This window comes from Anabrus simplex, chromosome 1 (genome assembly GCF_040414725.1).
Source record: "Anabrus simplex isolate iqAnaSimp1 chromosome 1, ASM4041472v1, whole genome shotgun sequence".
Classification (NCBI taxonomy): Eukaryota; Metazoa; Arthropoda; class Insecta; order Orthoptera; family Tettigoniidae; genus Anabrus; species Anabrus simplex.
The window spans coordinates 146,342,144-146,360,639 of record NC_090265.1 but is presented as its reverse complement, the minus strand read 5'-3'; the positions used below and the strand labels follow the sequence as shown (position 1 = coordinate 146,360,639).

At 40.0% G+C, this 18,496-nt stretch overlaps 1 protein-coding gene across 1 annotated transcript in view; it reads left to right on the top strand.

The window, feature by feature from the left end:
• Positions 1-15,975: 15,975 nt before the first annotated feature.
• Positions 15,976-18,496, top strand: part of LOC136885143 (protein lethal(2)essential for life) — an 8,959-nt gene continuing 6,438 nt past the window's right edge. The window contains exons 1-2 of the mRNA XM_067157610.2: positions 15,976-16,217; positions 18,249-18,473. Coding sequence (XP_067013711.2) covers positions 18,249-18,473 — 225 coding nt within the window. The 5' untranslated portion in view covers positions 15,976-16,217. The remainder of the gene's footprint in view (positions 16,218-18,248; positions 18,474-18,496) is intronic.

Sequence of the window (18,496 nt, the reverse complement as noted above, 5' to 3'; positions counted from 1 at the left end):
CGGCCGCTTCTTTCCCTCTTACTTGTCTATCCCTTCCAATCTTCCCATCCCCCCGCAAGTTTCCTGTTCAGCATAGCAGGTGAGGCCACCTGGGCGAGGTACTGGTCATCCCCCCCAGTTGTAACCCCCGACCCAGAGTCTGAAGCTCCAGGACACTGTCCTTGAGGCGGTAGAGGTGGAATTCCTCGCTGAGTCCGAGGGAAAAACCAACCCTGGAGGGTAAGCAGATTAAGAAAGGAAGAAAGAAGTCGCTCGAATCCGAACGGGTAATAGCTCTTCACCATACTTTACAGCCACGAGCCGCCACTGAGGAAAGGGTGGTTGTAACCGGCCATAAACAAAATGCAAACGAGGCGAAACACCCCCATTCTTTCTAGAAATACTTAAAACCCTAAGTGGGCCTATGGCCCAATAACACAGAGGCTAAACCTATTCTACACCGGGGTAACTAAGTGAGAAATGTTAAAGCCAAATAAGTGTTAAGAATTTTAGAGGTTTAGAAACTTTAGTCACCCCATACCAAGTTGAATGGGAAACAACAGAGGGCAATCACTCTCTGTTCCCTTACAGTACATTTCTCCCAATAGGGAATAGAACACAGTCCTCAGACTGACCGAAAATTCTATATTTAAGCCACCAGATTTGGAAATTTACATGAGATAAAAGAGGTTGAAACCTTCCCCTCAAGTTTTTATGAAAATTCTGCCATTATCTTGTTTTGCTGGGCCTTCCGAATGCCAGCCGCGGCCTCCACCTCCGTTAGGACACGCCGCATCATGCAACTGGAGCAATGAAGAAGACAATACGGCCCTAAAGCGCCCAGCTTTTATAATATTTTGGAGGAGAAGACTCCAGAACTGTTCACTGTTAGGCTGGATTCCTGTACACATCCCCGATTATAATTGGCTAGAGGAAATATTTATAGAATTCTGATAGGTGGATTGATATTGGAGAAGGAAGCAGCAGGAATGTTGACAACTTTGAAACATGAACAAAACAATCTTCAAAACTAAGGTTAGCTAACTGTGAAAATACACATTTATTAATAAATTAATTGGAGTTCGACCCACTAGGGGGAGCAATTAAACCCATGATGGAGACATCTAACGGTTGAAAACACACGTATCTTGCATAACATCAGTTCAACTTAGGTTACATAGATGGCCTTATAGAAGGCGCGCAGTTTAACTGGCCGGAGAAGGTGTACCCCCGGTACAGACCTCCATCCCCTAAGATTTTACAACGGTATGAACAGCTTTGAAATCTTGAATCTTGCGATACATAAATTTTGAGAAAAACATATATAAGTTGAAGTATATCTTGATAGAGAGTCTATTCTTGTTTGTTTGTTAAAATAAGGTAGTCTTGATAGTGTTTTCGAAGTAGTCCCATTCCGGGCTGTAGTGCCCAGGGTTGACGGCAAGAGCGGCCGCCACTGCCGATGTCAGGATCGGGGCATCCGTACCCCCAAGGTACCCTGAGATACCATCCTTCCGGTATATTAAGGGCTGCAGCAAAGGTGATGATATCCAAGTGCCAAGTAGCACGGCCCAGTCCAAGTATACAGTGGGAGGTCCAACCTCCGCGCTTCTCCCAATGATGACAGTCCCCATTGAGACAGTTTGTATGGAGTCTAGGCCGGAACGAGGCGGGCCCATACCCCGCGCTGGCATCTCTCCCAGGTTGACATGGTGTGGCTTCGGATGAAAGCAGAGCACTGTAACATTTAATTTGGGGGGCAACAGAAACTGTTTCTCAGACGATGCTACATTATAGTGTAGAAAAGTTTAGCGACTTTGGTAGCGGAGCACACGGAGTCTTTGACTCAGATTTAGAAACAGGGGCCTAAATGGCAGAATGGCATAGAAATTATAGAAGGGAAGGTTTCTACAACAGAATTTTAACCAAAAAAGAAAAGACAAGGTTACTGAGGATGTAACTAAACATGTAAATAGTTTACCTACATAACTTCTGATAACCAAAAGGAGCTGAAGGCCTCCTTAACGTTACTTCTAGTGGTACTTAAACTGATAATTAACCTAAGGAAAGAAATATAATTAATTCAGCAACTTAATCACTTGGTGGTATATAATGAAAACGCTAAAGGCCTTCACGCAGGCTTGGCTTGAGACAGGTGAACACGAATTTTCCGTTCGGTCTTCGGATTATCACCAAAAGGGTGACAGGAGTAAGAAAATCTAAGATTATACAAGGAATCTGGGGGCAAGCTTGCTCGCGGGAACAAAATTTTTAACCACGACCTGATCTCCAACTTTTAAATTGGTGGGTTTTCGTCGACGGTCATACCTTATTTTCACTCTCTTATAAGATGCCTTAAGATTACTTCTAGCATTTCTCCGTAGATCCCGGGTATTCTCTGGTAATAGCTCGTTAATTGAACACAAATTTGACAAGGGAGAGTATGGGACAAATTTAAACATAATAATAATAATAATAATAATAATAATAATAATAATAATAATAATAATAATAATAATAATAATAATAATTGTACCGGGCGCTCCACGCCGCTAGTTCAAATATTGCGCCAGTTGAAACTCCTCTACAGGAGAAAGCCTGAACTTTAACAAACTGTATTAACTCAACGGTTTCTCGGAAGATGTCACTACTGTAAATTTGGTAATTTTGAAGTGTTCTGAACTGTGTCTATTTCGATTTGTGTTTGTTTGCTCCGTATCAAGAAGTTTGGACATTCTCTAACAGATGTCTCTACCGAAACTATGATAACGCACTCTGGTGTAAAGGAATGTACTCTCCTGAAGAAATTTTGTATTCCTAAGTTTTGGTTTTACTAAATTTTGTTCTGTGGTTTGTGGGTTGGCAATATAAATCCTTTCTTTCCACCTGTTTTGAATGTAGCCAATCAAGAATTTCTGTAATTAATTTTCCACCAATAAGGTGTTTCTTCCTCGTCTTGTGTATTAGTTTTTGCTGTTATCCAATAAAAGTTTGTGGGCGGGTTGTTATCATTCATGAAAGGTCTCGAACTTTCCACGAGGGTATAAAAACTGCTGATTTTCTGGTCTCGGGGCCACTTCAGTAACATCTCTCTTAGTGTGTGAATATGTAGCAGGGGGCGGGAAGCGCCTCTTTCTTCTAGCAGAAGTTCTTCAATAAGGTAATGGCCTGTTAACATCTTTATTTCTTGCTAGCTCAGCAGTTTAACTCTCGGAAAAGGTTCGAAACCTTTAAAATGTAATCCATTTTCCTTAAAATGTAATTCCCTTTTTCTATCTATGTAAAAACTACTTTCTTGAACTGTAAAGCGGGGATAAGGAGTGCTTCACCCTCTCGAACCCCCCTTCATTTTGAAAAGGAGGTGACTACGTTTTCATAACCGTTCTTCTCTTCTTTAATGTAGTAAGTTTTCTCATACGTGTCACCTCCCTAGCTTGGGATTAGCCCCTGTATGATCGGCCTAGCGCCACATAGGTTTTAGACAAAAACTTTGTGTAGGAGTGCAAGTTATCGCCTCCATTCAATTTTGTATTTTGGGCCAGTTACTTAACCCGTTTGTTTTCCTTCCTGCGAACGCCCAGTAGATTGGGTATTAGGTATCCCTGTTTCACTGTATGTGTGCCTTGAGGGCAGTTAGTGTAAAGTCAGTTTATGACCTGTTAAATAGGCTTGAAAACTTTGAGAGCGCATCTGCTCTTTCTTGTGTGTGAAACGTGCCTCTAGGAGGCTTAACATGGTAATTAGGAGCAAGTGCTCCTTGGTATGATTGGGGTTTTCTGCCCCTTTGTGTGAACTGGGTACATTGGTAAAGTTGGGCTCATAGCTCAAGGATTGTAATTGTGGGGCTCGAAGCCCAAAAACTTGTAACGAACTGTAATCTGTAATTTCTTAATTTGTTGATCTGCTACTTGGTAGCTTTGTTATTTGTTGATTTTGAAAAGAAAATATAACGTTTGTTAAAGTTTTAAATTAACTTTAATTTGGTAGTTGAGACCTATTCCAGCCCGCACCTTCTTTCCCCTCTGCTGTTCCACAGATACCTCGGAATAATAATAATAATAATAATAATAATAATAATAATAATAATAATAATAATAATAATAATAATAATAATAATAATAACAATAATAATAATAATAATAATAATATGTTTTATTTATCCTGGCAAAGTTAGGGATCTACTCCCTTTCTTACACTTAACGAGTCTTAACCTAGAACACTTAATAATAATTACTGGTGACAGTAATATGATAATATGAACAATAATAACAATACTAGCATTAACAAAAGTAACCACACTTAAAAAAGATCATATCATAAATATAATATAAATCGTACGTAGAGTACATTAAGAATATAATTATGAATAATGAGTACTATAACTACTACTTAAGAAAAAGTTTAGAAAATATATACATTTCTACAGTACACCGAAATATCGCCTTCAATTGAGAGGTGAAGAGAAGGATTAGTAAGAAGAAGAATAAGAAGATCTGTGAAAGGAAGAAGGAAATGATGATGAAGAGGCGGTAGGAGTAGGTGTTTTCAGGTCATAATTTGATGATTCATGCATGTTTACCTAGTATTTCGACACAGGCATGTTTAAAAGCTAAGCTGCTGGACATGCTTCTGGCGTCCACTGGTAAGAGATTCCATTGTCGGGCTGCGGTAACGGTGAATGATTTCGTGTAGATTGCTGTTCTGTGTACAGGAAGGGATAAACACATGGTGCTGCAGGATCGGGTATTTTTGTTATGGTCTGTGGAGTGGAGCTTCATGCGATCACGGAGATAGGCTGGTTGAGAACTTTTAAGAATTGTATGCAAGAAGCAAAACGTATGAAGTGTGCGTCGTTCTTGCAGGCGAAGCCACCCGAGCCGCGTGTAAGACGGTGCGACATAGCGTAACGAAGTCCACAGATAAATCTTACACAAGCATTCTGAGCACACTGTGATTTCCTTCCTCAGTCTACTCCTAGGTTGTTGTAAACTATATCGCAATAATCAAAATGAGATATGGGAGAAAACTTGTGGGATTCATGAACAGCCGAGTTGAAGGCTAATGATAACCAACGTGCCCCAATGATAATGATCTTCGTGGTGGAAAGCAATAAGAGCTGAACAAAGATTTCGGTTAACCCGCTCAGCTAGAGATGTGTGTGTATAATATGCCGACGTAGTGACATGTGAAATGGAGAGATCAAAACAGAACTTACGAAAATGCGAACACCTTAGCGTTGTCTGAAACAACATACTGACACGGTCCAAAAGATGCAAATATAGAATTGAGACAAGAAACGGTAGTTTGTGCGGTGACAAGCCTGGTCTGAAACAGCCATGAGAATAGTGTAGAACCACCCACGAGGATGAATTTATTCCCGTTTCCTTTAGATTGCGGGAAAGGTCCCACATACTCAATATACAATCGCTCCTTAGGGCGAGAGGCGTGGTGTGATGACAATAAACCGACTTTGTGAGACAACGTGGGCTTGCTAATCAAAGTAGTTTTGCAGGCTTTAACCAGTTCTTTAATTTCGCCGTCCATATTTTTCCATTTAAACAACTCCCTTATCTTCTCTCTGGTTTTAAAGACGCCCAGATGTCCCCCTAATGAGGTCTCGTGGTAATATTTGAAAATCATAGGTACTAGAACTGTTCGAACCACAATTTTCATCTTTTGATCGTGCCTTGAGGGATAACACAGGACCCCATTCCTCAAAAGATAAGGGACAACATGTTCTCCAGAAGGAAGGGTTAGGGTTACCATAATGGGAGGCAGCACCGGATTTTCACGTTGCTTTTAGCTATGTCATGGTATAGCACAGGGGCATCAGTCAGGATTGCACTTATTCGAGAAGGAGTGAAAAGAGAAGGCGGAGGGCATTCCTCCGAGTCAACAGAATTAAAATGACTGGAAAACATTCGGCTTGACCCATCTGCGACCACATTCTCAGATCCCCGAATGTGTCGCACGTCAAACTGTAAAGAATCGCTCAGAGGGCGACACGCCCGGTACAACGAGGCCAAGCCAATACCCAGCTTAGGGCCTGATTGTCGGTTTCTAATTCAAACTTAAAGTGCTCAAGGTAAAGGTAAAATTTTTCTAAGGCAAAGAGCATACCAGTCCTTCTAACTCGTATATCGAGTATTTGGCCTCTTGAAGTGACAAATCCGAGACGCATAGGCGATGGGCCGTCTTCCAAGTTCAGATTCCTGAAGAAGAACCGCAGCAACCACCGATGAAGACATGTCGGTCTGTACAATAAATTTACTAGAGAAATCCGGCATAGCCAATACAGGGGCGTTGCAGAGGGCTCATTTGATATCTTCGAAAGCGGCCTGTTGAGAAGGGCCCCATTCGAAACTTGACACTTTTCCTGCGAAGAAGATTCACGGGCCCGCCCGACTAGCGAAGTTTGGTATGAATTTTCTGAAGAAATGTCCCATGCCGATGAATCTAGTAACCTCTTTATCATCTTTGGGAGGCTTAAAATTGCGGATGGCTGGCGTTCTGGAATGATCGACTGAAACTCCATCAAGTGAAGCAATATGCCCTAAGAAGGACATAGATGGTTTAGAAAAGGATACTTTTGACAGCTTGACCGTCAATCCTGCTTTACGAAGGCGTTTTAGAGCTTCCTCTAGATAAGCTAAATGTTCTTCGAAAGTCTCAGAGAAAATAACATCATCTAGAATCTAGATAATGGTAAAGATATTCAAATTTAATATCAGAGAAGAATCTATCTAGAAGCTTAGTAAGCACCGCTGCTCCCGTGGGGAGCCTGTAAAGGCACGCGGTTGTATTCATACAAGTTCCAGTCAGTAGCAAAAGCAGTCAGATGTTTGATTCTTCCGCCAGAGGTGTTTGATTATAGGCTTGGTTTAGATCTAAGATGGTGAAGAACTTAGCCTTGCAGAACCAAGAAAAACATGAATGAATGTCAGGAAGGGGTACTGATTGTAGAACAATCTTACCATTCAACGCCCTGTAATCAATTATTGGCCTGAAGCCGCCTTGTGGTTTTGGCACCAGAATAATAGGTGAAGAATACGCCGACTTGGAGGGTCGAATGATACCATCACTCAACATGTTATCTATAATGTTCTTGAGGGCCTTCATTTTAGGCGGAGATAGCCTGTAAGGAGGAAATCTTACGGGAATGAAATCCGTAACCTCTATCTTGTACTCAGTTAAGTCAGTCACCCCAAGATTTTCCGAAAACACGTCGGGAAATGACTGACATAATTCACGAATGCAGTTAGCCAGATCCTCAGGTAGATGCATAAGGTCTATCGCCATCTCACTTTGAGGAGGCAAAATAAGCGAACATGAAAAAGAATTACACGTCAAAATGGGTATATGGACATTATAATCAAATCTGAATGTGCATGACTTCTTTTGAGGATCAAGCACCAAACCGGAGTAGGTCATGAAATCGGCCCCTAATTTTACAGAGCATGACAAATTTCTAGCAACAAACAACTTAAATTTCCAGGTAAATTTTGAAATACGAATTTTCACATGTATGAATCCTAAAATTTCTAAAGGGAAAGAGTTGGCCGAAACACATGTTACACTGGAAGAGACATGTTCAGGAAATTTACAACAATACTTAGAATACCATTCTTCAGAAGTAATGGACACAAAACTTGAGGCGTCTAGTATCAAAACCGCCAAGTCACCGAAGGCATATTTTTCGATATGGATGAAAAACTTGTAGAGACAAAGCAATGATAGCCACAAAAGATTTTTTCATAGTTATATCCTTAATGGTTTAATATTTAAGTTCCGCTGTGTTGAGAAATCTGACTTACAATGAACCCATCTTTTTTAGATATAAATTTTGACTTGGCCGTTTTTGTTGCAATTTTGTATAATTTTAGGCTTTTTTCTAAAACTGTGTTCAATTTAAATTCCAAACCCTCGTGAAGAAAGGAATTTAATGAAGAAAAATTGACATTGTAATTACTTTTCTTTATTGCAATAAAAAAAGCATTTCAGCATACATGGGATAATAATATATGAAGAAGAACATCAGAAAGTTGAGGAGAATACAAAATAGGATTTCTCTCACTAAAAGTTTGTAGTTAACTTAGATCTTGAACACATTAAAAGAAAATGATCACCAATACTAGGCACTTATGTTAATAGAATCATTATTAAGATAGGTACTGTTCACACATACTAAGTAATATTCATGTTTTACGTCTTCAATTTGCTCTTATTTATAATAGAACGTCAGGCATTTCACGTGGACTATTAATGCAGACTTCAGAGACGGTGTTGGGACTCTCATGACCAGTGAAAGCTGTTTCACTTACTAATATCCCTATTATACAAATATTAAGTCAAATTTAATGACGGTGCAGACTTTCGTTTCGAGATATCTTGTGGCTGAACGGTGATAGCTATCAATGAACGGATTGCACTTTCTGGTCCTAAAATTAAAAGATCTACAACTTTTGTCTTATAACTTTTGTCGTATCCCGACCCCTTCTAGGGCTCAGATTGAGCTTCATTTTCCCGGTTTTGGTCAATTTTGTTAAATTTTCATAAATTATTTTACTGATTCACACACTCATAAGACAGATAGATGCACGAAATTCATCACGCTCCTTGGCACAATTATTGGCCATATGTAGACCGACTTTCATCATTCTAGCTGCCTTGAATGCATAGGAAAACGGAAGGAATATGTGGAAATACTAATCAAATTTCAGCCTAATTTATGATTCCTAAGCAATTCATGGCGAATCCCATGGAGATACGGCAAAACCTCAAATAAGAAAAATTCGAGGTCGTTACATCATCGACCTGCCTGCCAAGTTTCAAAACTGTAGCTGTCTGCTAAGTCGGCAAAATTATTTTTCACCTGGTGAAAAGCGGACGAAATTTGATGTGGATCGAAAGGTTCGCCTCTTTCTATGGTATAAATGGGAGAGATACGAGAAAATGCTTAAGACAGTAATGTAGGCGACTAAAAGGGTCGTGTGATGGCGCAATCCGTACCTCGATATGACGTACCGTTTGGCCGCAATAAATTTCCAAATGAAAGTCTGCACTATTTAGCGTGCACATTGCCTGGCTCTATCTTATCCCTATTATATAAAGCCAGAAGGCTAACTGACTGACTCACTCACTCACTGACTGACATTAATGTTTACCCACTTCCAGATGAGCTAGGAACTTGAAATTCGGCAATCTGATAGCTATTAGGTTGTAACCCCAGTAAAAATTCCAAAAAGCTCATTTTTTTAATTTTTGCCCCCCTACACCCAAACAAAATGGCGGACGCCATGATGCAGTGCCTTAAAAAATTAAAATTTGGCAATGTTCTAGCTCCTAGCCTGTTGATTGATTGATTGATTGATTGATTGATTGATTGATTTGATTGATTGATTGATTGATTGATTGATTGATTGATTGATTGATTGATTGATTGATTGATTGATTGATTGATTGATTGATTGATTGATTGATTGATTGATTGATTGATTGATTGATTGATTGATTGATTGATTGATTGATTGATTGATTGATTGATTGATCCATCAACGGCTGATAATTTCAGATGGTAACCAGCCATAAGACAATTGATTGTAACTGACGTAGAAATTGCAAGAAGTTCAAATATTTAATATTTTACCCATTAAAAAATTCGAAATATTAAGCCAAATATAATGACGGTGCAGACTTTCGTTTCGAGCTATCTTGTGGCCGAACGGTGATTGCTATCAATAAACAGATTGCACTTTCGCGTCCTGAAATTAAAAGGTATACAACTTTGGTCCTGTGACTTTCTGTCGTATCTCGAACCCTTCTACCTCAGATTAAGCTTCATTTTTCCCTCAAGTATTTATGAAAATTCTGGCATTACCCTTGCTTTGTTGGGCCTTCCGAACGCCGCATGCGGCTTCCGCCTCTGTTAGGACACGCCGCACTCATGCAACTGGAGCAATGAAGAAGACAATACGGCCCTAAAGCGCCCAGCTTTTATAACATTTTTTGAGCAGAAGATTCCGTAACTCTTTACTGATGGGCTGGATTCCTGTGCACAACCCCGATTATAATTGGCTAGAGAAAATATTTATAAAATTCTGTTACGTGGATTGATATTGGAGAAGGAAGCAGCAGAAGTGTTGATAACTTTGACATATGAACAAAACAATCTTAAAAAAATATTGTTAGCCAACTGTGAAAATACACATTTCTTAATAAATTAATTAGAGTTCGACCCGCGAGGGGGGAGCAATTAAACCGATGATAGAGACATTTAACGGTCGAAAACCCAAGTAACTTGCATAACATCAGTTAGATGGCCTTATAGAAGGCGCGCAGTTTAACTGGCCGGAGAAGGTGCACCCCGGAACGATTATTAGGTTTATTATAATTGTCTAAATAATAATAACAACAATAATAATTAATAATAATAATATAAACGCGCCCAAATTGTTAGACCCTTAGTAATGATGTACTTAACACACACTTATATTTTTTAAATATCAATCGTTATTACTTTGTCATTTGTCGGTGCTTTCCTGTAATGTGGCCTACAACCAACTCTCACCCACATCTTCCAGCTTGAGGAAGGCTAGCGTTCCTCACATTCGGATAGTTTTTCCGACATCTTCATCACCTTTATATTGATTTGTTAGCCCAATCTCCTGAAATTTCCTCCATAGACATTGCGACATGTGGAAAGAACAGCCCTGTATCTTTGCCGTCGAACATACTGCATTCAACGCTGAAATAGCTGCTGTTTCGTAGTCAACATTCTCTGTCTTAGGATTCCACTGTGGGACGACATGCACTATTCTTCTAAGGAGCCTTATGAAAGTTTCTGTCCGTAGACATTGAGACATGTGGAAAGAACAACCCAGTACATTTGCCGTCGGAAATAATGCATTCAACACTGAGGTAGCTGCTGTTTCGTAGTCAACATTCTCTGTCTTAGGATTCCATTCCGGGACGGTATGCTCTATTCCTCTGAAGAGCCTCACGTACGATTCTGTCTTCTTGTTCAGGAGCCGATAAAAGACAACTGGAACTACGTTGATTTCTTCATGTATGTCGCCTAGGTCGGCATGAATGGTCTTTCCTGTGTCTTCTCCTTCCGTGTTGTCTTGGGCAAGATACGATTTTGTAAGTTGGACTACTGTTTTTACAGAGAATTCTAGGTTCCCGAGGGCTTCTTCTATGTCTGAGGGTCTGGTGTCGATTGGTAGTTTTCGTATGACTATCTGTATGGTGTCAGCGGGTGTGGCTGCAACTGCTTCCTGGAACTCTTGAAGGTTCCTTCCATGAAAAAAAGGGTTTTATTTTAGCATTTTTTCCTCTGTTACCAGCGAATACTAGTGTTCTATCCGGGTGTCTATCTGCCATCAGAAAGCTATGCCCCCCGTCAGACATACAGAGAATTTCCTCGCTCATGATCATTTTCTCCGAACACTGCGGTTCCTTCTGTGTGCCTTGAGCTGTACTGCGGCTTCTTTATAGAGAGCTCTTCACGTTTGTATACTTGGGCAGCCGATTGATTAACTCGAAACCTTTGTTTTGCAATACTCCCAACACCTCAGCATAGAGGAAGAGTACCAAATATGGAATACATTTTTATTTTCATAAAAATTACGAATTCCTTTTTGACATTTTAAAATTGTAAATGCCTGTCATATTGCTACAAACTGTCTAGTTTTCAGCTACCTGTTTTCAATTTGATTAACACTATGTTTTTGTAAATTACAACATATAATCGAAATTGTACTTTTCTTGTTCTGAATTTTTTTCATAATATAGAATAGGCCTCCTATCATTCTACTCCTAAGCCTCTTATGTTAAAGAAAGTTCGTAGTCTACATGTTTGAATTAAGAAACCCATGAATATAATTTAAAATAATAGACCATTATTTGTGCAGTATTTACATACAAATATGTCGCCTTCTGCACTTGGAACACTCGATATGGCACTATAAAATGTCTTCCAAGCACTGAATCAATTTCTTGCCCCCGTCTATCTCTGGAATAATTGTCGTTACAGTAGAAGTATATAGCATCTTCATCACTTGGGTCCACTTTTCCATGTTCCTCTATACAAAGATCAGATGATTCGTCACTAGGCTGATTGAATCTTTATCCGAAGACGAACTGTCATATCTTAGTCTCTTCTTTCCTTTTCGCGTAGGCTCAGGTCTCCTCAAACTACTGGACGAAGGTTGATTGTGTTCTTGAATGTCTACTCTTGCCGCAGTTGTAGGTCTTTCTTTGTCTGCTGTTGTCTCTTTGTTTGTTGCCAAAGGAAACAAAGTTGTTCTTGCTGCCATTTTGTACCTCATTTTCTCTATCCTTTACTGCAGAGATAGCTTGTCTACTTCCTTCCATTTCTTCCGTACTTTTCCCTCCGAAATGTTCTTCCGACCGGCCATGGTTCTGAAGGAAAGAAAAACTGCCTATGAACATTGCAAAAGTATGACTCCTGATAGGTAATACTATTCCATAATTGGAACACCACAGTATTCCAAATCAGGTACCCAGCCGCATTTAATTTCTATCTTACACATTACCTGTGTCAGTTCATGTATTTGTCCACTATATACTGTAGTTTATATGGTTAGTTCACCTTCTACGCACAGCTAATAAGTGTTTTCAAGTTTAGGTAAGACCTTGGTTTGTAAAAGACTGGAGGCTGAAAATCACTCGGTCGAGTGTCACAGACAAAGAACGCAGCTCAAGTGACTTCCCTCAACTCGCCACTACAGAGTCCTTCCTTGTACATGTTTCAACCTGTTCCATGCAGCGATGTCGACTTTAATTTAACAGATATTTGGGAATTTCATATTAGGAGCATCTTCTATATTTGGTACTCTTCCTCTCTATCTAAAATAATACATATTTATATAAAATGACTTTACTTTTCGACTCATAAATTGTAAACAAGTATGTTTAAGTTTGCTGTTAAATGCTGAGTAATCATGCTGTTTTAAAAAACAGGCCTCTGGAGACTCGTAGCTTAAAGAAAGCCGTAAACTATATTGGAAGAGCATTTAAACTGAAAAATCTTCATTTAATACATCTTACATAGGCCTACCTGACGTACTGGTATATCGTCGTTCTCGCGGCTTCGCTTCCTCTCAGCGGTCACGGCCCTTCTCACGTACAGCACTGGTTCATCCGGAACACACTGATATAAATCAGTCCCTCACCAAGCTCGATAGCTGCAGTCGCTTAAGTGCGGCCAGTATCCAGTATTCGGGAGATAGTGGGTTCGAACCCCACTGTCGGCAGCCCTGAAGATGGTTTTCCGTGGTTTCCCATTTTCACACCAGGCAAATGCTGGGGTTGTACCTTAATTAAGGCCACGGGCGCTTCCTTCTCCTAGCCCTTCCCTATCCCCTCGTCGTCATAAGACCTATCTGTGTCGATGCGACGTAAAACAGCTTGCAAAAAAAATCAGTCACTCTTACTAATTCACTGTTTTCAGTAACAAGTTTAGCGCTACGTTAGCTTCCTCTCTTTTTCGTTGACACAACCACATCACTACACCGTCTTTTCTTTTTTCCGGTGGTATTTGAAGGTGCTCAAAATCGTCGGCCTCGTGTCGATAGATTTATTGGCACGAAAATAACTTCTTCTTTTTCTTATTTATCTGTTTACCCTCCAGGGTTGGTTTTCCCTCGGACTCAGCGAGGGATCCCACCTCTACCGCCTCAAGGGCAGTGTCCTGGAGCTTCAGAATTTGGGTCGGGGATACAACTGGGGAGAATGACCGGTACCTCGCCCAGGTGGCCTCATCTGCTATGCTGAACAGGGGCCTTGTAGGGGGGTGAAAAAATTGGAAGGGATAGACAAGGAAGAGGGAAGGAAGCAGCCGTGGCCTTAAGTTAGGTAACATCCCGGCATTTGCCTGGAGGAGAAATGGAAAACCACGGAAAACCACTTCCAGGATGGCTGAGGTGGGAATCGAACCCACCTCTACTCATTTGACCTCCCGAGGCTGAGTGGACACTGTTCCAGCCCTCGTACCACTTTTCAAATTTCGTGTCAGAGCCGGGAATCGAACCCGGGCCTCCGAGGGATGGCAGCTAATCACACTTACCACTACACCACAGAGGCTGGTTGTATCTACCTGCAAATTATTGTTATTGCGTTCAGTCTGATGTACCACGAGCGACACGCCTTTTCACAAATACATGCGTCAAATTTTATTGTTAGACACTGAACATTGGTACCAAAATATCAAATATGAGACCTAATTTTTCCTGTTGCTGTTTCTTTAGCAAAACGATCAATCAATCATCAATCAATCAATCAATCAATCAATGACTACTGATCTGCATTTAGGGCAGTCGCCCAGGTGGCAGATTCTCTATCTGTTGATTTCCTTGCCTTTTCTTAAATGATTGCAAAGAAATTGGAAATTTATTGAACATCTCCCTTGGTAAGTTATTCCAGTCCCTAACTCCCCTTCCATAAAGGAATATTTGCCACAATTTGTCCTCTTGAATTCCAACTTTATCTTCATATTGTGATCTTTCCTACTTTTAAAGACACCACCCAAACTATATTCGTCTACTGATGTCTTCCCAAGCCATCTCTCTACTGACAGCTCGGAACATACCATTTAGTCGAGCAGCTCGTCTCCTTCTCCCAAGTCTTCCCAGCCCAAACTTTCAACATTTTTGTAATGCTACTCTTTTGTCGAAAATCGCCCAGAACAAATCGAGCTGCTTTTCTTTGTATTTTTTCCAGTTCCTGAATCAAGTAATCCTGGTGAGGGTCCCATACACTGGAACCATACTCTAATTGGGGTCTCACCAGAGACAAATATGCTCTCTCCTTTACATCCTTACTACAACCCCTAAATACCCTCATAACCATGTGCATAGATCTGTACCCTTTATTTACAATCACATTTATGTAATTACCCCAATGAAGATCTTTCCTTATATTAATACCTAGATATTTACAATGATCACCAAAGGAAACCTTCATCTCATCAACGCAGTAATTAAAACTGAGAGGACTTTTCCTATTTGTGAAACTCACAACCTGACGATCATTTTCGAAACTGAAAATTATAAAGAACTACCTACGAAATGTTATGACCCAAGACAGAATCTGTGAACTCAGCATCGAATGTGTCATTCATTGACGAAATCAGCAATATCTTTGCATCCCAGAAATTACGCTGCATGGCGCAGTTTCTCATGTGAGTACAGTAAAGTTTTAAAAATGTACAAGCGGAAGATATAAATATATATTTATTTACGTTGTATTCCAATCCCTACAACATATTTAACTTTCAAAATAAAATATATTAATAAATGGATTGGATTTTGTAAACTTATAGTAGGGCCTATGTCCTTTGTATATACCGTATTAAATGGATATAGGTTACAATAAAGTACCTATCTGCTGGATTTAAATCTAGGCCTATATGTGTTATTGATAGGTTTCATACAATCTCCTTGAGAGGGCGCAGTTTGTTTTCTGCAGGCGGGTCCGTATCATATTCGTTACGCCTCTGTTAGTCAAGGCTAAAAACACGTCCCTTATGAATAATAGGTTGGTACCGCAGAAAACCTGGAGCTATCGACGAGGTGTCGCTATAACAAAGTTCTACTTATGTTGTTGTGGGAATACTTGTCAAGACGTTCTTCTACGGCCTTCCAAAGAGAATGTTTCATAAAATGCGTCATTGTCTGAGGTTAGAAAAGAAAAATAGTATGCTGACCACAACATTCTGTCACTTCTTGAAATGCAGAGCCAACGGAGTTGAGACTTCGCGGCGCCAGCGGATGAGCTGTAAAACCTGAAATAATACTTTGAAACGGTTGTTTATGAATCAAGCTTCACGCTCTGCACTTAGGGAAGATGTGGACCCGCCCTTGAACTTCAAGCCGTATTCGGAGGTGATCTATTTTGGGCAGCCGTCTGTGGGGTGGGAAGAGTGATACATTGCATCGCATGCAACATACCCACTCCTACCATACTGTCACGATCAACAAGCGCTGTGCTGTGCCTGTTCGGAGCGCGCGATATGAGTCGACTGCTATAGATATCTCCTCCCTCCTGTATTGCTCTCCCTCTCAGCGCTTCCAGAAGCTGTAAAGAGATGAGGGGTGGGACTCGCGTCTGCTTATAAGAAGCCTAAACCAGCAGCAATCGCCAGCAACTTCCGACAAACGCAAGACGCGCCGTAAGTTAGAAGCGAACGAAGGAAAGGAGATAGACGTGCTTTCAAGGTAAGAATTATACCACTGGTTTTCTTGTCTAATAAATCAACTTTATATATGTATTAACTTTTCCTACCCGTACCGGTAAGTAATAATCAGTTACCGATTCAATATAACAGAGTATGCATAGTACCGGTAACCGGTACAACTTCCTGTCAGGTGAATATTACACAAATTGACTACGGATGATAAAGATACAGCTTTTACTAGTGCTTACTCCACTTCTTGCTTCCAAATTCCTCAGAACGAACACCACAGGTCGTTAGTATAAGGCCAGGAGCCAACTGTAGTAAATAAGGTCTGATGAGTCCTGTAGCTATGTGATTGGAATTTACTCCCGTTCACTTCAGGTGAATGCCGGCATTTCTACCTCCTGTCCTTATAATACTAAATATCAAGGCAAGTAATTGATTTCTATCCCTACAAATTTACTTCTAACCCCTTGTAACAGTGATTACGCCTACGGGGGGAAAAACGGACCTCACAACTGCATGAAGTCAGTCTTAGGATCATCTGGATATTATCCACTAATTTTGGTGAAGTCTAAATATTTCTCGTATATTCATCACTGATATTTCTAGAGTTGTGTAAAAACATAAGAATCATAAGGACAAAAGTTGATTAAAAAGTTGTCCAGTTTGGTTCCACATCAGCCAATAGGTTGCATTTCCACCGTGGTGGCGTATTAGAGAAATTTCACTCATAGCTTGGTCTAGTTTCGACTCTGGTCTGCCACAAATTTAATTTAAAACTGGATGAGGGAAGGGAATGGAGTGCACCCAGCTTCAGAATACGCAACTGATTTCAAGGTGAGAATTATACCAAAGCTTTTCTTCTCTGTTAGATCGCTACCTCATTTTCGGCCATTCTAGAAATCGTTTATCGTGCTCTTCCCATTTTTTAAGTCCAAGCCACTCTATTAAAAGCCCAGCCCTAATTAAGTGGAAATAATAGTGTTGTTGGTTTTACATTCCAATAACTACTTTAACGGTTTCCAGAGAAACCGAGTTGCCATGATTTTATCCCTGAAGAGTTTATTTTATATTTTATGCTATTTTTATTTAAATATTTATTTTAATTCTTATTATTCACAATACAATTGTTCAGACAACATTTCAGAGAATCCCACATATGCAAGCTTGTGTGTGGGTTTGTACACATTGCATTATACAAATAATTTCAATGTCAAGTGGTTAAAAAGTGGTTCAACGGGAAGTAAAAATACGGCACCCATCCAGTCTTGATTTATTGACCTATTTTTCCTTCTTGAATGGAAATACATAGGTACACCACGAAAACTGACACCGCACTACACAAACTAACTAACTTAAGAAAACAACAAAATCAACATTTCCTTGAGTTTGGAAATACTAATGTTCTTTCAGTCATATATTTTCGAAGAACTGATGATGTATTGATGGTTGAGGGACGTTAAACGTATATTATTATTATAAATGCAAAAAGTGAATTGTAAGCTATTTTCAATTATATTACTTCATATTATTTTAGATTTAGCTTCTTCTTCTTCTTCTTCTTCTTCTTCCATCACCCTTGTCAAGATAGTTCCTGGGTCAGGCGATGATTCATTGACCTCCATTTAGTCTTCTCCTTGTCCTGATCTTCAAAGTGGATTATTTTAGCCATCAGTACAGTACAGTATCTATTTTTCTTAGATAAAAAATAGAAAGCGTACCTACTACTATTCGACACATTATACTATGGTACATCTGTTGGGACACACACAAGACTAAATCACACAAACACTGGGTGTGAGGCAACAATGACTGAAAGACTACTATGTTTGCTAGCTTTGTCATGTACGAACTTCAATATGGCTTTGCTGTCTGTTAATGGTTTACTTATGCAATGTGAAATTGGGACTGGGATATGGGACTTTATCACCAAGATCAAGACTACACTGGTTAAAGCAGGTCGGTTAGTCACCCTAACGGTAACTTGTATCTATAAAGAGTAATGAAACTTTGATTTGACAAAATAACAGAGGGAAAACTAATATTTGGAGTATGATATATTTCTCAGATGTCTGTGCTTCCACTGATGGTTCCTGGATGGTGGGATGACTTTGACAGGCCATCACGCCTGCTTGATCAACACTTCGGCATGGGTCTTCACCACGATGATCTTTTGTCATCATACCCAATCTCCCCTTTCCTGAGATCCACAGGGTATGTAAGACCCTGGAGACATTTGAACAGACAACTCTCAGGCACTGCCAATGTGACACACGATAAGGATAAGTTTCAGGTGAGTTCCATTTTACAAGATAT